Source organism: Phocoena sinus, chromosome 10, assembly GCF_008692025.1.
Source record: "Phocoena sinus isolate mPhoSin1 chromosome 10, mPhoSin1.pri, whole genome shotgun sequence".
In the NCBI taxonomy this organism is placed as follows: domain Eukaryota; kingdom Metazoa; phylum Chordata; class Mammalia; order Artiodactyla; family Phocoenidae; genus Phocoena; species Phocoena sinus.
The window spans coordinates 81,413,219-81,435,443 of record NC_045772.1 but is presented as its reverse complement, the minus strand read 5'-3'; the positions used below and the strand labels follow the sequence as shown (position 1 = coordinate 81,435,443).

The following is a 22,225-nucleotide window of genomic DNA, read 5'->3' as shown; positions in this document are numbered from 1 at the left end:
AAAAACTCAGCCAAAGGCTAAGAACAACTGAGAAAAGATAAACCTAACATCGCACTGAGCAATCTGCAAATATTCAAAATGTTGTATGCTGTTCTGGTGTAAGTAACCAAGATTTATCCAAAAATGCTTGAGAGTTTCAAGTACCAGATGGAATGTGCAAAAACCGAGCCTACCGTGAAGAAATCAGCAAATAGTAGCTGTTCAAAATCATTAAACACAAGAAGAAATATCTTAAGGTTGTTTGTGTTACTTGAAACAAGAAAATAGTTTTCCTCTGACAGCTATGAGTGACGTTCTTGTGGCTTTGTAAGTTGATACCAGACTAGAATGAAAGGCAGCCTCCCGCCGTGATTGCAAACATGGGCTCTGGAGCCAGAAGGCCTGAGTTTTCATCCTAGCTCCACCATTTTTTTGCTGTGTGACCTCGGACAAGTTCCGTAACCTTTCTGCGCCGCAGTTTCCTCAGTGTGTTGTTACGGAGGTTAAAGGAATTAACGCTGTAAAGCATTTATACAAGCACCTGGCTTTTACTATACAGTAAACACCACAGAAGTTATAGCTATTGCTATTATTTAGAGTATGTACCTAAAAAGGAATGAGAATACATTTCCTTTTAAAATTTCTTTTTCAAGATTGTTTGAACCTTCAGGTTTCTAGAGGCAGTAAAAGAACTGAAAGTCTGAAAGAGGTGGTTTCAGAAGATGAAATCAAATTTAAATGATCATTTACAGAGTAGATCATAGAGTAGAATCAGAACACCCTGAGTCATCCCTAGCTCTGCCACTTATGAATCATATGATTGTTACCAGATCATTCCACACTCTGGGCCTCAGTTTTCTTATCTATAAAATGGAGATTAAAAAATATTTTCCTACCTCAGAGAGTTACTGTGAGGCTCCAAATGCCCGCAGACACATTGTTACCTTGTAAATGGCTTCTTTAGAGATGCACAATAAAGAATAGTAAAGTAACAGCAAGGACAATAATGTGGTTTTGGTGCCTCATATACTAGGTCGGGTATCTCCTCTGTGAGGACCTGTTCAAATACTAGTCCAGAGATGAAGGTATCAGACGGAAAAAGTAAAATGTCTCAGGCCCGATCTGCTTCAAGCCTTTACATCCCTCTTCCTCGTTACGGTGGTAACAGCAGAACGGTTCCAAACACCAATTCTGTCCCGTGGCAGGAGATCCTAGTGCTGCTTGAGATCAACAGTTAGTGGCCTCTACAGCTACTTACACTAGTTAGCGTGACAAACTCAGTGACCAGAGCCCCAGTTGCTCTCAGGTTCTCCTGGCTACACAGTGGGCTCTTCTCCCTTCTAGTGTGACCTAAGTTCCTTGCTTGTTCTTCTCAGTCCCTTCTCGGGGAGCGGGGCCCTTCCTGGGAGAGAAGTCCAGTGGCCGGAACCTTCCTCCCATTTGCTTGCCTCCAGATCCAGTCATCCTCCCTTTGCCGCAGCTTCCCTGAGCTGAGCACCCACGTTACTATGTCTGGGGATTCCCCAGTTCTTTCCCTTCCAAACCAGAGAGCAAGCAGACACTACACAGCCCATCAGACAAAGCATTTGCTGCAAGATAATCCCCTTCCCCAGTGCTCAATGCTGTATGTAGCTCTCCCTGCAGCTGGCCCAACTCTGCAGGTGTGCCAAGTACCAAGAAACCTACCATGTCCTGGGTTACAAAGAGACGCAAAGTAGAACTGAAGTGATACTTCTAGAACCCACTTCTTGGATATGACTAGTGAAGGGCAATGTGCTGTACTAGCAGACAGTCGCTAACATTTATTGCTACTATGTATAAATTAGTCCACAAACACTTATTGAGCAATGATTGTGTGCAGGGCACAGTGCCAGCCATGGGGAACACTGCAGCGAATAACATTGCCCATCTCTGCCCTCAATAGTACAACACTTATGGCGTGTGGAGTGGGACTGGAGAGAAAATACAGAACTAGACCTTTACAGAATCTCAGCTCTGAAAGGCCTTCTGTGCATTTCTTCAGCGTATGTATCAGACCCATCCTCAAGGAGTTTCTAATTTATTTAAAATAACAACACACACCAAAGAAATCCTTCAGAAGGCAGGATAATAAAAGGTCTTGTTAGTGTACTAACAAGACAGACATGATTTTATAAGTGCTGAAATGATTACAAACTAGAATAACATGGAGTTAAAAGAAACTAATCATGAATGCATCCTGTAAAAGAGTTTAGGTTAGATTTAGGTAGAAATAATTAACACGATAGTTTAGTAATATATTAATTTTAGTGTTTTTTCTTTTATTCTTTTTTCTTTTCTTATACTTTTTTTACTTTTTATATTATGCACGTTTATTTTTTAATCACAATACCATTTTTCACCTACAATCATTAATTACCAAGTGTCTTACTGGAGGCAATAAATAGTTGGCTAATTTTTGAGTATTCATAATATTTTCAACATGATCTTTTAGTCACTGATCTCTACAGAATCAAAGCATATCTCAAAAATCATTGAGGCAGTGATGTTATTATGTCAGATTTTTAAGTGGGAGAGTAAAGGCAAGATGTAATTAAGAACTTTATAATTTTTGTAATAATGAGGTTACAATGACTTCAGTAAATCTGATAAACGTATCACTTTGAATGGCCTAACAAGCGACCAAGCCAGCTCAGCAACTAAAGAGTAAATTTCTAAACCTAATTATTTCCTTTGTGCCCACCTGAATGGTCAAAGTCTTTTTGCCCAGATAAAAATATAAAATAAAAATTCCAAAGTGGAAGAGTATACCAATTATATTTCTAAAACAGATCTCTTACTGTAAGGAGACATCAACATAATTTCATATTTCCAACCATTTAGTTACCTAGTTAAAACACAATACACACATATACGCACACACTCACGCATTCACAATACAGGAATGGTAGTACAAAAGGTTTGCAACAGCACTTATTGTGTCTAGTTTAAAAAAAGAAAAACATTAGAACATACGGGAAAAATTGTACTCACCTCTAAAATGTATTTTTTTAAAAATTCTACAAAATGCAGCTGATGCTAAAACTGAAATTAATTTTCCCTTAGCAAAACAGTTATTATCAAATTCTTAAGCTACAGTGCACTCTGTACAACAATTCTACTTAAATCTGTTTATCTGCCTCCTAAAAAGTGAAATGAGTATATGCATAGAAGGTGAATGATTCCGCACAGACTCTTACAATAAGAGAAGCTTGATACAATTTACAAATTTGCAAGAATGTGATTACTGTCGGGACTGAGAAGTCTGCGTATTTGATGAAGGAGTTAAGTTCCTTGGTATATATCTGACATTCTTTTTGCTGCTCCTCCAAATCAGAAATAAAAGATTAACTACAATGATTTTTTTCCTGCTGAGGAAAACAATAAAATCTAGTTAACTCAGCGGACAGTAAGTTTTTGAGTTACAAGATGGAAGATATTTTAAAAATAACTCAAGGCATCATTTCTTAAAGATCTTTATTCCGTATCAATCCACATACCAACTTTCAAATCAAGAAGCCTCTGTCTGCCTGCACTGTTCAATGTGTAAATATCACCTACCCCACTTGGGCATTCATAAAGATCACAGCTCTCAATCAGATGCTATGCTGTTTGCTGAATGCCACATTTCCACAAGGGGCTATCTACCCTGTCATCTTATAAAGCATTGTTTAGAAATTTTATATATAATATTCAGGCTACTAGCTACTCAGACCATGATCACAGGGTGGGTCTTGGGGAGCTCGGATACTGATCTGTAGGTCTGTAAAAAGAAATCTTCAAAATCTGCACAGCTCTTGCATCATGTTGTCCCCTCACAGCTCAGTCTAAAATCTTCAAGCCTCTCCTTAGCAGCTCACTGAATAAATGGCTTAGGCTTTCCAGGACTCATGCACACAAATTTTATCAAGAACAAAACTAAAGAACTTTTCATTTTATTTAGTTGAATATCTGAGAAAACAGAAGAGGTGTGACTGTAAGTCGTATCATCTGTTTGGCTCTAACATGCGAGTTAAGACCTCAGGAGCCAAAATGTTTGGGTGGGATACCAGCTCTCTTCACCTACTAGGTGTGTGACCTCAAACTCTATACCTCAGTTCCTTCATCAGTAAAAGAGAGATATAATACTACCTATGACAAAGAGTTAAAGATTAAATAATATAAAGAGGAAGAGTATCTAATTTTCAGGAAGCTCCCAATAAATGCTAGCTATCATTACTTTATAAACACCAGAGCATAAAACTACACGAGAGTAGAGGTGATTTCTAGATCCCTTTGCAATAATATTCCAAGGATATATGGCTCTTCAAACCTGAACATTTTAAGAATATTGAACTTGACTAAACATCTTTGTCATCCTGTAGATTACATGTATTGTCAGTGTAACTTACGAGTAGACAGGAATATATTCACAGGGGAAATTATGATTGGCATTCTAAATAGGTCAACTTCTTTGACTGCAAAGTAAGGAAAGAGACCGTAAATCACCAGTTCCACGGGCTACCAGGGAATATTTTCAGTACTCATTATCTTTTCTAATTCTACAGTACAGAAACTACGAATTTTATATATTCAGGATCAGATCTTATAGACATCTTTACTATTTATGATTTATATGTTTCTCCCTTTTTATGAGAGGGAATAGTTTGTAATGCTCTATAAATCTTAATAGAATTATATACTGAAGAGTGTAAGGTGAAGAAAATTGACCCCCCCCCCAAAAAAAAATCCTTAAAACCAAACCAATCCATTGAACCAAGTCCTTCCTATTTCCTGCTCCACCTTCCACCAGCCCACCTCTATCCAATCCACCCAGCTCCTTCTATCTCCTGACCACCTCAGGTGAACCCTTACTCAGACCTGGACCTAAAATACCTTGAAGTACACAAACCTAAGGTGTGATGCTATAATTAAGCCACACTGTGGAGCAGCACACACATCATAACAGGTCTTTCTATTTTGTGGTAGAGAGTCACAGAAATAAGAGTAAAACAGCATGGCGCTGAGGATGGAGAACATTAGAAATCATACTGCCTTAAAGCCATTTAAAAAACATTCCTTCTCTTCTCTTTCCCTGCTCACATTTTCCGACATACATATTTTTTTTTTAATGCAAATAAACATGCCTGCTGTTGTTACCTTAAAGGAGCCTGTCAAACAGAACCCATCCCAAAGGAACACTGAGCGTCCAAGGTAGAGTTATAGATATCCTTTGTAACTTTTTGCTTTTCTACCAGAATCGCCTAAACAAACAAAACTTTATAAAATTTTTATAAAACTTAGCTAACTTTCCCCCTTTGGGACTTTCAGTATACAATTTTCATGTTTTAACCTTCAATAAAAATAAGTACTGTAACTTATAACAAACGGTACAGAGGTGATCACTGGATTTCACACAGACATGCCTAATAGAAAATTCAATTTTCATTTACTTATACTACTCTTTGCAATCTTCAAGATATTGCCACCCACATCTTCTCTCTCATCCTTTTGGTGCAAAGGAACACGAAAGCAAGGAAGAATATTAAGTAAAATTAATTTAGGAATTGTAATCAAAGGGATTACAAATTGTAAATGTTTTTAAGGTAGACTAAATACCAGATAAAACGTAGTTACATAATGATTTTCCTTAATATAGCATACATAGAAGGCTAATAAAATCAGAAAACTCGGTCTCAAAGTTGCAAATTGCTTTAAGGACATCTGTTTCAACCATGAAGCAAACTTGCTTCATTGCTCTATTTTTAAATTTGCACCAGCTATACACAGACACACACACATACACACACACACAAAACTTCCAGTATCAGAGACCAGATAAACAAAAATGAAAATGGAGATTTTCTTTTAAGGTAAGATTTTAAATTTAAATAAGTGAAGTCTCAAATGTAGTATTTGGATAGCTTGTGTGAAAAACCCTGGTGTGAGTTTTCTGTTTTAGTTCTGAGATATCTCTTGGGAATGCTTCGATACACAGACAGAAGAAATCCAGTTGATTAAGTGTTAGACAACCAGGTATTAGGTAATGTATGTAACAATGCAATTCATTTCTCTTGAGTCCCTCCACATTACAAACCTGGAGATAACACTGCCTGCTCTATATACTTCCTAGAACTGTTGAAAGGTAGCAAAATATTTTAAAATACTTTGGAAACAGCAAAGTGCTATACATTCAAAGCATTTTTTGTCATATTCATTCACATGTAAACTGCCCTACATTTTAATCAGCCACAGGTAAGCTCTCCATCTACATTCTACATGCCATTTCTCAGTGTCAGTAAAAGGATCATTGTGATAGACTGGATAATGGCCCTCCCCAAAGATGTCTATGCCCTAACCAACCAGAACCTGAGAATGTTACCTTACACAGCAAGTGAATTTTGCAGATGTGATTCAGTTAAGGATCTTTCGATGGGGAGATTATACTGAATTATCTAGGTGGTTCCTATGTAATCACAAGTGTCCTCATAAGAGGGAGCCAGGAGGGTCAGAGTAAGAGAAGGGGATGTGACAATGGAGTCTGTGTGTGTGTGTGTGTGTGTGTGTGTGTGTGTGTGTGTGTGAGAGAGAGAGAGAGAGAGAGAGAGAGATAGAGAGAGAGAGTGGGGGGGGGGAGGGGGAGTTGAAGATACTACTGCTGCTGGCTTTGGAGATGGAGGGAGAAGCCATGAGCCAAGGAGCACAGGAGGCCTCTAGAAGCTAAAAAAAGCAAAGAAACGAATTTTCTCCTAGAGTCTCCAGAAAGAACGCAATCGACACCTTGATTTTAAACTTCAACCTCCAAAGCCGTAAGATAATAAACATGTGGGTTGTAAACCACTAACTTTCTGATAAATAGGAAACTAATATGATCATGAAAGCACAAACCACCTGTTATCCCAGGACTGATATTCACAATTTTTTTCTGAGAATACACAATAAGTTGTAAAATAATAGCTTTGACCAGTTTCTGAATCTGTTTCCCAAGCCCATTTCCCCCAGACTGGCGAGTCCTTTAGGTCCCCTCCACTGGCACGGATAACGGAACACTAGCTGTGTAAGACGGGCCAACTGACAACATGTAGAGATCGTCCAGGCCTGTCTCTTTCCCAGCATAGGTATTTGAATCATTCTGGATCTAATATGCTTTTTAAAAAAATTTCTTGGGGGAAAAACGTCTTCTCCTTCCACTAGTAGAAATGCTTCTCATTCTAAAACATTTAGAATGAAAAAGTTGTTTAAGATGTAGAATTCTCTCAGCTAAAATTTTTTTTCTTACTCTGTCTTTAGTAAACATGGAAATTAAGAAATAATACTTAAGTCTCTTTCAGGTTTTTCTTTCTAAGTTAATGACTACACTTCCATATTCTTTAATATTTTCTTAGAGGTTTTCTAAACCTTTATCTATTTTGGATATTATATTCTGCTATGTTCCGCCTGCCTATGACTTAAAATCTGGACCTCTAAACATGCTGGACAAAATATATTAACCTTTCTTAATAGTGATATACACCATTTGTAAAAGTTGGCTGTGATCTAATAAATTAGGCAGAGAGGAAGGAGTTCCAGTTTAAGCCCTGGTTCTGACACTGCCGTGTGACCTTGAGCAAATCACATAACCTCTCTGGTCTCAGTGACGTCATCTATAAAACAACGAACTTGAACTAAAACACCCAGATGCAGTGTCTTAAAAGAGAGGTACAAAGTATTTTGCTAATTCTATTGAGAAAGTAGTCACCTCTGGCAAAAACAATTGATAAGTACTCCTCATTAGCTCCTTCACAAAGATAACACTAGGGATACTGAGGCTTGTTTGGACTTTAACAATCCTGATTCCGGATGTAGCAAGCCTCAGTGCAGGGAAAGCCTGAGGGACACTGCAGGCACACTGAGTGGCACAGATTTTGAGAGACTAATGGATGAGGAAGGGTGGGAGGAAGCATAGGGGGCACCATGGAGAGCCTGGAACACCAAGGCAGTGCAGAGCCCCTGAAGGTTCCTGAAAGGCTCTCGTGATCTCTGCAGATTGTGACCGGAGTCCACTAGCATGTGAAATGTACCCCGTGGTGGCTCTTAGCAAGCCATGCCATTCGCCACCTTCTCCCCAGTGCCCAGGCACAAGAACCGGCGCTTAATAGTTGCTCACAGTGTGTGCTGAGCTGAGTGAATGAGCCCGAATAGCCTTTCTCGTCTGACCCTTTCCCTGAGGACCGTGTCCTAAGGGTGCCATGCTTATTATGCGTGATGGGAATGGTGTCCTTGGAGTTATGAAAACAGCAGCCCTGCCTCCCTTCAGGAGGTCTCAGGGAGCTGGGCTATTGGAGTTTTCTAGACAAGAGGAAATGAAAGGCTGAACTAGTGACAGCCCTGGGAATGGAAAGGAGAAACAGCTGCCAGCATGATTTATTTTAGGGTGGTTTGGGAGATTTGCTGAAATACTCTTGACCAGTCAGAGTAAAATGTTACTTGATTTCTTCCCTATTTTCCTTTAGAGAAATTCAATAATAATCTAGTATATAAAATTGGAAGGCTTATTATGTATATCCTGATAAGCACAAGTTACTTATCATAAACCTCACTCTTCTGTCAAAAATTCATATGATCCCATTTTTCTACCTTTAGGATCTAGTACGTCAGCCAAAATCAAACAATCTACAGCAATATTTTGAGGAACCAAAGAAAAACAACAAAAAGCCCCAAGGAACTCTATGTACCATTTTTTTAAAGGATACCATATACTCAAACTTATAAGCATATTTCTTGAGTCCTATGTCACAGAAACATTTGCTAAAACTGCATTGACCACCTCACCTGTATTTTGATGTTTCTCAAATATAGATTAAATGAACTAACACAAAGCTGAAGTCATTTTGATTACTGAAGAAACATCTGATTCAGATGCTGTATTTTAAAGCTATGCCCCTTCTATTAATATCCAAGATTCCACTGTATTTCTTTTCTACAAGAATACTTTTTTAAAAAAAAACCCTACCACTACAATCTTTTTGGAATTAGATAGCATATACATAAATGAATAAATAAAAATAAAATCCTTCCAATTTTAAACACAGCAGGTGATTAGTATTTACAGAAAAAACCAAAAAAATTATTAAGGAGCATGGTACAAATTATGTTTGATACCTAGCATAAAAGTAAAGGGTAAAGGTAGCTAGCTAAAAAACCTACACTAGATATATATTTTATATTTAAGTGTATCACCTTGGGTATTAAACATGCTGCTAGCTAACTCTTAATGAGCAACTGAGCTGTCATTTTTAATAGCAGACTGACAATTATTACCTATAAGTTGATATTCCCTGAAAAGTCATCTGTGCAATACTTACATTAATACAGTTAAGAATAGAAACTTACAGTTGCATTTATTTTAAAAAGTATTATTTTATAATACTTGGCATAATATTATAGAAAATGACATGAACATATATTTACAATGAAAAATCAACATATTCCAAAATGCAGAGACCATTTCAATACGCAGCAGAACTTTATACAGAATCTTAATAACGCATCTCAGTTGCTCATTGTTAAAAAAATTTACTTGGTCTGTTGATGTTATATGAGAAAAATATACATAATCAAGATAAAATATGATAAAAAATAAACCAAATACTTGGGCCATTCTAATCTTAGTTCCTTCTCAAATCAAAGCAGACATGAGAGTTGAACAGCATAAAAACTCAAATTATCTAATTCATCTAAGTACACGACACCATTAACACGTAATGCAAGGAATTATATAATAGCCTATTGTAATTCATTCATTATAATATTCTAGAAATTCTATTTTGTTTTCAAATACTAAGAAAAAATTTTAAATACCTCTTCCACAAAGCTGTCTTTCTTCTCTAGCATTTCTCGTAAAGTTTGAAGAATTTTAATGCACAATTTTTCTTCTTTCTCCATCAGTTTCTTTGTATGATTGATCAACCTTAAAAGAAAACATTAAACTTTAATAGGACAGTGGTTTCTCTTCAAGCTATATACTAACATCATACGCTAGAGGAAAAAAAATCACACTATTATTTGAGAGTATAAAGCAAACCAGATACATGTTGTCGAAGTTTTAAAATTATACTTCAGCTTATAAGCTTTGTATTATAAAGCCTTTGTTTTATAGTCAGTTTATCCCAGTGCACATGGATACCTGCAGTATATTACATTTTATTATATTATGTCATACTATATTATTTTCTATGTACTATATCACATTAACTGTATAGTAGAGCAGCAGTACACAACTTTTGAACCTTAGCATTAATGGGCTGCTTTCCAGTTTCCATTAATAATAATTGCTATTTTTCACTGCTAGGGCTTGGTAGAAACAGGCAGTTTTTGTGATTAGAATAAAAAAAAACAAGTAACATCAACACAGTCTACCCATTTACTACTTTTGCTATAATTTGGGCAAAGACTCTAATTAATTTTACAGTGGTGACTTCTACACTGGTGCTCTGTCAAGAGAAAAGTTTGCAGATCACAGTTCTATAACTCTCCAAAAATTCAGATTCAAGTAAGACGTTCAGAATCTGAATTTACAGCTTAGCACATATAGCTCACGTTGTTAAAAAGCTGGTTCTCAAAATGACCCTGTGAGATGTGTCCTCCTAGAAAAACAAAACGATGTAGAATATAACGGAATGATCTGATTTCAGTGACATAACAGGAGTCCTGAGGGACAGAGCCCTGAGGAAAAGTGAGCTTTCGCTAGATAATATCCAGGAGTGCTTATCAGCTCTCAGGGTGAAGTATGAGGACCTCCCCTGGATTTTCTCCATTCATCCTCACAGCAAGCTAATGTAATAGTTTCTATTATCAGGCTAATTTTGCTCATGAGAAAACAGAGCCCCAAAGAGAGAAAGTAACTTGTCTCTGGTTACACAGTTGTTCAGTGGTGGGATCTGGAAATAGACCCCAGGACCATCTGACTTCAGGGCCAAAATTCTGAAGCACCACTTTGTGGAGACAGGACCCTTCACTGATGAAGAGTCCTGACACACGCTAGGTTGTACACAGCTGCCTCTTATGTGACACGGTAAGTGCTATAGCAGAGGCAGTGGCAAATGCCATAAACTGGACAAAGAGACAATTATATTCTGTTGGGGGAGCTGCTTAGGGCTGATCAGAGAAGGTCTCGGTGACAAGGTAACATTTAACTATACAGATTTCACCTGGCAGGGAAGAGTGCAGAGAAAAGGCATCCTCGCAAAGGAAATGAACAAAGGGCAGATGCAGAAAGCTGATGGCACGTCCAGGGAAGAAGTACTCCAACTGCCAGCTGACACTTAAAGACGTGGAAGAGGAGAGTGTAAGAGGTGCAGCCTGAAAAGACGGATCTGGGAATATCGTGCTAAAGAGTCTGGAATTTATGCTGTAGAAAATGGGGAACCACTGTGTTAAAGGACTTGTATGGCCCTGCCTACCTGTGACAAAGATACGTCAGATGGAGGTGGGCACAAGGGCACAGAAGAGTGAGAACAAGCAAGAGATGAACAGGGCATGTGATGGGGTAAGGGTACCAAAAGCAATATTGAAACAAAATAGCCAAGACCTGGCAAACGACGACATACAGAAAGTGGAAGAAGAGAGGGAAGGGAGATCACAGATGCCTGAAATGGATGAGTTGGGTCAGTAGATGGAATATGATACTTTTAAATGACACCTATTTCACACTGTGAAGGAACAGTGATTTCCTTTTAGACATGTTACATCTGGGCAGGGTGCTATATGTCCATCTGGTCAGGCACAATTATTGTTCTAAAGTTCTCCTGACAAGAAAAAAAAAAAAACCTGCCTCTCTAAAACCTCAGCTATTCAGTCTTTTTTTTCCCACATGATATAGTCTTTAAAGATATGAAAATCATTTGATGGACACTGTAAATTTCTTTTGATTTTTTTTCTCTCTTAGGCTATTTCCATTTTCTTTAACTTTTCTTTAGATAAAATATTTAATTCACTAACCATCTGAAAATATCAGTGGGAATGAATGAACACTTGCTCGGGATTTACACAGGTATTCGTCTATCATATAATGTTTGGTTGAGTTAGATCAGGTGACTTTCAAATACTGTTTTCTATGAACCCCACCATGCAAATACATGTCTGTGAGTGCATTTGTAAAACTAATGCAAAAGTTACCTTTACTCTATAAGATGCACTCTGATATTCTGTATTCTTTCCTAATTCATTTTTTAAAATTAACAGTTGCCTCTTCTCCACAAGTCACATACCACAGTTTGGGAAACACTGAGCTGCTTCCTTCATAAGAGAGGAGTGAGTGCTGATATGAATGAACTATAAGCAGCCACCATAAAAGCTAACACCCACAATGACCTCTTCTCTTCTCTCTTACTCTATGTGAAATCTGGTCCTTTCCTGGGGTTTAGCCCTCGCATTCTCCTGCAGACCCATCTGACTCAACAAGTTCCAGGAATTAAATTCATTTGAGGAAGTCAGGAGGCCCACTTAAGGTCTACAGCAATTAATGAAGTTGGACTCTAATTTTAATAGATATCTTTGCAAATAAAACTCTTGGTTCTTCCCAGAATTAAGGAAGGAGTAAGTAAACAGATATCCCTGAGCCTCTGGCCATACTACAATCACACACATACAAAAGAACAAAAATCTTTTCTCTAACCACTACACTATGTGTGACACCCTCTTCCTCCACCTGGGTGTAGGACCTGTGATATATTCCCATTATCATATCACTCTGCTTCTGTCCTTTGAATTTACCTAATATTGCAACAGATTTGCTTCATCTTCAGCACAGGTCAATATTTTCTTGATATCCTGAGTTACTTCATATTACCTTCTTACAGACCTATATCTTTACGTTCTAGACGAGTGCTGTCCAACAGAACTTTTTCTGTGATAATTAAAATATCCTGTATCTGGGCTGCCTTAGTTGTTGGCCACTAACTACATATGTCTATTGAGTACTTAAAATGTGGCAAATGTAACTGAGGAACTAAATATTTTATTTTTATTTAATTAATTTAAACGTTCATTTAAGTAGCCATGGATAGTTAGCAGCTACTGTATTGACACTCTACTTCTTGACACTCAATCAGCAAACTCTTGTTCTAAAGGGCCAAACAGTAAATATTAATAGTTTAGGCTCTGTAGGCCATGCAGACTAGGCAACTAGTGGGTTCTTCTACAATAGTATGAAAGCTGCCATAGATGACAATATGTAAATAAATGTGTGTGGCTGTGTTTCAACAAAACTTTATTTGCAAAAATGATCAACGACCTGTGAGCCAGAGTTTGCCAATCACTTGTCTAAACTATCAAGTCTCTGGGATATAGCTATAGTATCATATGAATATACTGGAGTTAAAATTCTCAGGGTTATTACCCACGTTTTAACCTATATTCTATACATTGATACCTATTCATGGGAGGTTAAGTATATTTGTCAAAGACCCTATTTTTATACTAGGCAATATCTCTACTTAATTTTTTTTCCCAATGGCTTCCACCATCATCAGTTTTGCAGACACTCTGGACCTCTTCATTTCAAAATTCTTATTAGAAGTCTGGCCAATGTCCAGACAAACCCATTCTTCCCAGGCCCCTTAAGATATAGCGATCAAGGGGCTTCCCTGTTGGTGCAGTGGTTGAGAGTACACCTGCTGATGCAGGGGACACAGGTTTGTGCCCCGGTCCGGGAAGATCCCACATGCCGCGGAGCGGCTAGGCCCGTGAGCCATGGCCGCTGAGCCTGCGTGTCCGGAGCCTGTGCTCCGCAACGGGAGAGGCTACAGCAGTGAGAGGCCCACATACCGCAAAAAAAAAAAAGATATAGCGATCAAAAGCCAAGAATCCGTGATTCTGGCCATAATACAGAAACCCACCTATTCTTCAACATGACCCCTGCAGTCAGTTCTTTGCACCCCATACCTTGTTCTCTCTCCCCGAATCCCAGCTTTAACTGGTAAAAGAAAGAACATACTTCTTGTGTCTCCACAACCTTCAATTTCGCCCTCAGTATGTCAACAGAGGAGGTTTTGAGACCATTTCAGTTGCATCCTCAACCGCACAGGAACAGGCTGTGATGGATAATGGTCAAGAGGGTTGGAAGCCTCTTCTGACTCTCCATCCAGATACTCTCCCCAAGGTGACCAAGCACCTCTGACCGGCCATCTTGAGTCTACATGTAATTACTTCGCAAATCACTCAGCCAAGGGTCCTCAACATTAAGGTCTGTCTTTTCTTTCTGGAGCTACTTACACTTTTTCTCACAACTGCTTTTATTTCCTTAAGAATTGTTCCTTTACCATTAAAATGAAAATATGCTACGATTGACACATCTACTCTAATAGACCTGACAATACCACAGAAATGCTGAGAGAAATACGTAAATGAGAAAGCTACAGATGAGGATCATCAAGGCATCATGGGAGGTGCTGGGTGGAGACTTAACAGCTCTTCCCCGAAGCATGCCTGGGCCCCAGCCTGCTCATCTCTAAAATGAGGCTCAACCTCGCAGAGCACTTGTGCAGATTAGATAACACACACAGGATAACAATGCACATAGGAAGGCCTCAATAAATGCTACTACCCTTTCCTTCCTCTCTCTGCTAATGAAAATCAGTGACTTTAAACAGGAATCTTTTAAAACTTCATATCATACAGTTATAGAAAGGAATCAGAACCAAGATACTCTTTTATGTGATACTTTGTGCCCAATAATGACATTTCATTTTCAGCAAATATTAATAAATGTAAGTTGAACGTCACCAAAACAGAATTTCTGTTGAATCAGACTAATTTTTTGGAGGTATATTTTAACACGGATTTTAGACCTTTTACATGCTCTGCGAACTGTCATTAGGCAACAGCAGAGTAAAAAGCAGGGACGTCAGAGGCCAGCTCAGGGTAGCAGCACCTGCAGCATCTCAGGCTGTACGCACTTACTTGGACATGAAAGCACCGCATCTTATTCTTGCATCGCTCCCCTCAGGAAACAGTAGCTCTGGACTGTACAGCACATCAACCAACACAGAGAATTCAGCCTGCATCATCGGGCTGAACTGTTGCTCCAAGGACGCCACTACATCCTAAGGAATAAAGCACAAGAGAGACCATGTAAAGACCTAACTCGGATTTCATCCTTTGAAGATAGGACAACCTTAAGAATACTAACCAGGAATGAGATGTGGGAATTTCAGAGAAGAGGGACCCTACTTCCCACGGTACCAAATGTCTGTGCTTTAAGTATAGGCTGGTTTTCCGTATGAAAACTGTTTGAGTCTCCTTTTTCATTTATACTATAAGGGAGGGGTGGGTAGCTATATGATTTCTAAGGATATACAGACAAGATGATAAGTCAGTAAAGCCACTGTTACCAGCACTGCAGTGTTTAAGATTGCAATAGAGACGATGCAGGTATTCATCAAATTGGGGTATGCTCAGCAAACAGCTAAAAAAGACTTCATATATGTCATTGGTCATCCGGAACTAACCATTTCTTCCAACGGGAAAATTCCTTGACGTATTATCTGAACCAGCAGTAGTACTGTACAAGGGTTCAATGGCACTTAATAGTATTTCAAATTATATTTTTTGATAGACACTATTGGTCACCTGCCAATAGCCTTTCCTCATCCTCTTCCTTGCTAACAGAATCTCCATGTTATTTCTCAGTCAGGTAACAACATTCTCAAGGAGATGAGCTCCCTCAGCCTAAAGACAAGATTGATTAGTTTAAGCCAGTCATGGTCATTCCATTTCCCCTGCCAGTAATTGATTAGGAATGATTATGTGACATCGTCCTGGCCAGTAAGACATCTGGCGAAGTCTGCTGAGTGTGGGGCTGTGTATAGGGGGAGGACGGGGCAGATTCTTTAGGAACTACCTATGATAGTAGAACCTACAGTATACTTGATACTACAGTATACTTGAGATAGTAGCTATCTCAAGACATCTCGAGAGTGTGAAAATCCAAAATATGAGGCAGCCCTCTTATGACCTTTGGAGACCAGCCTTACACTGAAAGGCAACAGACCAATGGTGTTAAGGCCTGGACCTATCAAGCAACTGAACTAAACACCTCAGGAAGAGCCCCAGATCCAGATCCATTGCTATGCGAAAGATATATTTTTTTATTGTTTAAGCCACTTTTAGCTGAATATCGTGTTAATTATAGCTGAAAGCATCTGACATGTTTCTAAAACGGACTATAAGCAATGATAATTTACTGAACATTCCTTAATGATTAAAGCATCCCCTCTTTGTTTTTAAGATAACTAAGTTAGAAAATAAACCAAAAAATACGCATAAAGCAATACTTTATTCACCCATACCTGTGGCATATTTTGTTAAGCAGAAGACTGACTGCCGATTGCTTATTGTTACTCTCAGCTATAGCAACATGCTTTTTTTTTTTTTAATTGGTTGCACCAGGTCTTAGTTGCAGCAGGCGGGCTCCTTAGTAGCGGCAGGCAGGCTCCTTAGTTGTGGCATGCGAACTCTTAGTTTCTGCACGCACATGGGATCTAGTTCCATGACCAGGTATTGAACCCAGGCCCCCTGCATTGGGAGCACGGAGTCTTAACCACTGTGCCACCAGGGAAGTCTGAAAACATGTGTTTTTATGTTATTTTCTTCCTGGTAGCCTCTTGATTTCTTATGGCTAGATCTCAGGGGTTAACTTGTTTAACTCTTTCCTCTCTTTGTAGCAAAAGTGATCATTTCTACTTCAATTACTCTAAATAAGCTTTCTGAGAAATTCCTCATGACAGCTAGCAGAGACTACTAGAGAGGAAATCATATAAATGGGAAACTAGATATTATACAAAGGTGGGAAAAGAATATGCTTATCCAATGTGGCCATATTTAATAAAACACCACTAACACATACCTATCTTTCAGATTACCTCTCTTCTTCCTTTCATTTACTAAACAAATTGTGCCCAGGCTTCTATGATGTGAATTCTGTCTTTATCTCCTATTTTGATCATGGGCCAACTATGTGATCTCTGATTCATTATTTCTCCACGTGAAAACCCAGGATAATGATACTAGCAATTACATGGGATTAAAAGTAAATACATAAAACAGCCTCTACGATGTCTTGTAATAACCTATAATGGAAAAGAGTCTGAAAAAGAATCATCGTCGAATGCCTTAAGCTAACACAACATTGTAAATTAACTATACTTCAATTTTTTAAAATGGTTAAAAAAAATCAGGCTCTAACACGTATTGACCACTTAGTATTCCTGAATAAATGTTAGTAATTATTGAGTACCAGTTAGCTGCAACCATCACCCTGTTGCCAGATCTAGTGGTTCCTTTTCTGACCTCATGTCACCCAACCACTGCTAAGCATTTTATACACTTGTCCCTGCTCTGTCAAACACTTTCTGTGCTTGGCTTCTGTAACATCACACTCACCTTATTTTCCACCTACGTCCTGACCACTCCTTAACCAGCTCCTGGTAGCTCCTGGTCCTTTTTCTTCTATTACAGTTTCTTGTGAGGAATCTCACGCAATTCCATGGTTTTAATATCATACATATGCTGAAAATCCCCCCATTTATATTTCCTGTATGGACATCTTTCCAAACCACTTCAGACTCATATATCCAGCAGCCTATTTGACACACTCACAGAGACACTGACATAGACATTCAACACTTAAAATTCTCCATACAGAACACCTGATTCCAACTCTCCCATTCTTCCCTATCTTAGCAAATGATCCAATCATATCATACCCAGGCTCATCCTTGATTTCTCTTTCCAACATCCCACATCTCATCCATCCATCCACCAAGTCCCACTAGACCTAGGGGACCAACTATATCCAAAGTTCAGCTACTTATCTTCATTGCTGCTGCTATCCCCTTAAGCCAAGCCACCAATACCTTTTGCCTGAATTAATACAATAACTACCTAACTAGACTCACTGCTTCCATGTCTGGACCCTATAATCCATTCACCATTCAAAATCCACAGTGTTTTTTAAAAGGTAAACCAAGTCATGCCTATACTCTGCTAAAAATCTCCAATGATTTTCCATCACATTTAGAATAAATCCAAATGCTTTACCATGGAAGTCTCTACATGAATTGGCTCCTTATTTCATAATACTCTCTTCCTTTGCTCACTCCTGCCCCAATGGGCTTCTCTTGGTTCTTCAAACCCACATCCTCATTCCTGCTTTAACATCTCTGCATTTACTCTTCCCTCCCCATAAAGCTCTCTATCCTCCTATCTTTGAACAGATTATTCCTCTTCATTATTTGGGTCTCAACTCACTGTCTCCTTAATAGAGAGGAGCTCCCTCACTGCAGGATCACTCTCCCAGCGATTCTCCATCATATTGTTATACTGATTTATTTTATTCATAGCAGTTTTAATTCTCTAACATCATATCACTTACTTAATGCATCAGAATGCATTTTCTATGAGGGCACAGACCTCATGGTTCTATCTCCAGTACTTAACACAGTGGCTGGAACGGAGTTTTCATCAAATATATATTTATCCAGCGAATGCCAATGACTGTGCTAAAAGAAGTTTAAAGCACGCCCTCTTTATTTCTCCCCTGAAATGTCTACCCCTCTGGCTCTCATGAACCTGACTTCCCTCCTTTCTGACAGTGTCTTTTTTTCCTCATTTATTTGGCCATTCTGCCACTTCCGGCCGCTCACAAAATGTTCTTTGTTTTTCCTATCACTATACTCTCTATTTCAGCAATACCAACCACTATCCTCACTCCAACTATTACCTCCAAATATGGACTTACCTTCCAATACATTCAGTAGCCTATAAACCTAATTCACTGTATGTTCAATGATCATAGCCAACATCCTTTTACCGGATCCTCTCCTTCCCTCTTACAATGAAGAGTCTATAACATCACCTAGTCTCCAATCATCAGTGCCTCTTAAACACCCCTCATGTCCCCTCTCTGTCTCCATCCAAAAACCACCAGGTCTGTTCACCCTGCCTTCATTATTGTATATAACACCTATTTTTTCATTTCATTGATACCACCACCTGGCTGATATGTTTAGTAATTTCTTATTAATCTACCTTCCTCTAGTCTCTTCCTGATATTTCTATCCTGCAAACCAATAACTGCTTACTCATTTATAATGACATTTTCCTCAAAACATTTAATGACTTATAACCTTCAAGTTTTCAGACTGAGTCTAACTTGTTTTTTGTTTTTTTTTTTCCCCTTCGGCTTTGCCACGCGGCATGCAGGATCTTAGTTCCCCGACCAGGAATCAAACCTGTGGCCCTGTGGCCCCTGCAGTGGAAGCACGGAATCTTAACCACTGGACCACCAGGGAAGTCCCTAACTTGTCTTTATAATCACGTATAATGCTCATCTATCAAAACTCTGAACCTTCACCATTTAATCTACTCATTACCTCTTACAATATTTATTCCAGTTCATGTCTTTACCATTCTTCACGCCAAGAACTTTCCTCAAGCCATACCCCAGATCATCCCATGAAATCTTCCACTAATTATGTGAGAGGAAAGATATCTGTTATGGGCTGAATTGTGTCCCTCTCAAAACTCATATGATAAAGCCCTAACCCTGGTACTTCAATGTGACTATATTTGGAGTTAGGGCCTTTAAAGGGGTAATTCAGTTAAAATGAATTCATATGGATGGCCTCTAGTCCAAAATGCCCGGTGTCCTTATAAGAAGAGATTAGGGCACAGATGTGTATGTGCACAGAGGGAAGACCATATGAGGACACAGTGACAAGTAGGCCATCTGCAAGCCAAGGAGAGAGGCCTCAGAAGAAAACAACCTGCTAACACCTTGATCTTGAATTTCTAGCTCCAGAACTGTGAGAAAATAAATTTCTGTTGGTTAAACCACCCAGTCTGTGGTATTTTGTGATGGCAGTCCAAGCAGACTAATTTTTACTCAGTGTCCCAGAATGTCCAGGCCAAAAACAGGAGTGGGATACTATGCAAATAAATTGGGAGTAAAGGTGCTCACACCATTCTCACCAAAGGAGTATAAAAGGATATTTAGAGATGAATTCAAGCAAGGTTGTGAATCTTTATTACATGAGTCTTTACAGTAAATTATTTTACCTAATGTATTGAAGTTATTAAGACCCATTACTCTACTATCAGAGCACATTAAATAATACATACTCACCAAAAACAACTCACCACAACTTCTACCTAGAAGCTATGCTTTTTAAAAGGGTGGTGTTCGTAGGACATTGTAAAGTCTGGTCCCCAACTAGAATTTGATATTTTTAACCATATTTTATTTATGTGACTACATATATTAAAAATTATAATTTAGAAAATATTAATGCCATTTCATGCTCTTATTGTACCTGTAACTTTTCAATAATATTTCTATAATCCCAAGAAGGCCCTCCAAGAGCTTCCTTAAAGCGTGGTCCAGAGCGAGCTGACAGTCTCCAACCCATGGCCGCTCTCTGCACCATATTGGAATGACTCTTCATAAAAAGAGTATTAACTTGGCCGTCCAAATCCACTGGAATGGCAATTCCACGATTCTTTGCTGAAAAAGAAAGATTTAAAATATTTTCCTCTTTATTTGACTAAAGTTACTTGCATGCTATCAAAATAATTTTATAAAGATAGAACAAATAAAAAAGAAAAAAATAAGATAAATAAATTCTGGGATGTAATGTAAAGCATATAGTTAGCCATAGTGTATTATATATTTGAAAGTTACTAAGAGAATAGATCTTAAATGTTCTCATCACAAGAAAAAAATTCTAACTATGTGAAATGAGGATTGTTAACTAAATTTATTGTAGTTTCACAATATATACATATTCACAATATATACATTTCATAATATATCAATGACAATATTATATGTCAATTATATCTCAGTAAAATTGGGGGAAAAAAGAAAATGTCAAACCTTCAAATTCTGTCAAATTATTTTATATAATGGCAAAAGTTTTTAACTTGAAAGTATCTCAATTCTTAAGACTAATTATTAAAGTGGGCTCATTAAACATTCAAGAATTCATGTGATTTCTTGATGGTTAATGTTTGAAATGCACTTTACAAAGCACCAATATGGCAAAACACTGTATACCAACCATGTAAATTTGTACCTTCCAAGATGCAAAGGAAAATTAAAAAGCAGACAGAAGACACATGATAAAATCCTGCCAGTCCATTTTATTACTATAATTCACGTGTAGGTGTCTGTGCACAAACATGCACAAATGCACAAAACTGCATGTGGTAAAACATCTGAGAGAAGAAATAAAAAATTGACAAGTATAAAAAAATCTGCATTGGAAGACAGTACACAGTACATGTCCTTCTTTCCTCCCAGGATCCACTGAAATTTGTATTTTAATACACTTATATCACAATACTGAAAAATAAGAGTGCTTGCCGTAAGGAAAACAGAAATGTTGAGGCATTTCTGCAAGCAGCATGAAGAGGGGATTTGTCCGTCAGAGAAAGCAGAAAGAAGAAAATGCTCTACAAGACATACGAATTAGAACAGGCCTTCCTAGGTTCACAGACACACACAAAGTGGTCACGGGGGATGGGAAAGTCATCTGGCAACTCAAGAAGGAATAGCATCTGAATATCTGGGAAGTGAAGGCCTTCATCCCTCTGACTAGCATAACAGAGCAGCTGGCAGCACATGCTGCCAGAGGATACAATAAAGACATGCAGAAATGTTCTCTCAACAAACACGAATACCTGCCTGGAGAGAATGCCAAAGGAAGGGGCTAAGAATTGACAGAGAAGCAGAACAGAGCTTGAAGAAACTGCGAAGTCCTCATCAAATAAGCAGTAGCACAGCCGGGAGAGAGAGGGCAGCTCAAAGAAGAAGAGAAAATATACAAAAGATCCCAAGCCCGGACGAGAGCCCTCCTTATTTTAACCCTTGTTAGTATTCCCAGCTTGCCTTCTGCTTCACACACACACACACACACACACACACACACACACTCCAAGAAAGCCTGTGTATCATTTATTCAGCCCCTCATCCAGAGCTCAGGGTAAGCCCTGTCATTTACATGAGAAAGCTAGTAGAGAAACAGAGCCTCAAAACTGCAGTGGAGTAACAGTCCATTGTATATATGTGCCACATCTTCTTTATCCATTCATCCAATGTTGGACGCTTAGGTTGTTTCCTTCTCTGGGCTATTGTAAATAGAGCTGCAATGAACATTTTGGTATTTACTCTTTTTGAATTTTGGTTTTCTCAGGGTATATGCCCAGTAGT

General features: G+C 38.4%; 1 protein-coding gene across 2 annotated transcripts in view; it reads right to left on the bottom strand.

Moving 5' to 3' along the window:
• ITPR2 (inositol 1,4,5-trisphosphate receptor type 2) overlaps positions 1-22,225 on the bottom strand; it is a 530,755-nt gene that overhangs the window by 210,095 nt on the left and 298,435 nt on the right. For both annotated transcript variants that reach the window (XM_032646410.1, XM_032646411.1), the window contains exons 35-37: positions 20,328-20,518; positions 14,917-15,059; positions 9,817-9,925 (exon numbers count right to left, since the gene is read on the bottom strand). In XM_032646410.1, coding sequence (XP_032502301.1) covers positions 9,817-9,925; positions 14,917-15,059; positions 20,328-20,518 — 443 coding nt within the window. The remainder of the gene's footprint in view (positions 1-9,816; positions 9,926-14,916; positions 15,060-20,327; positions 20,519-22,225) is intronic.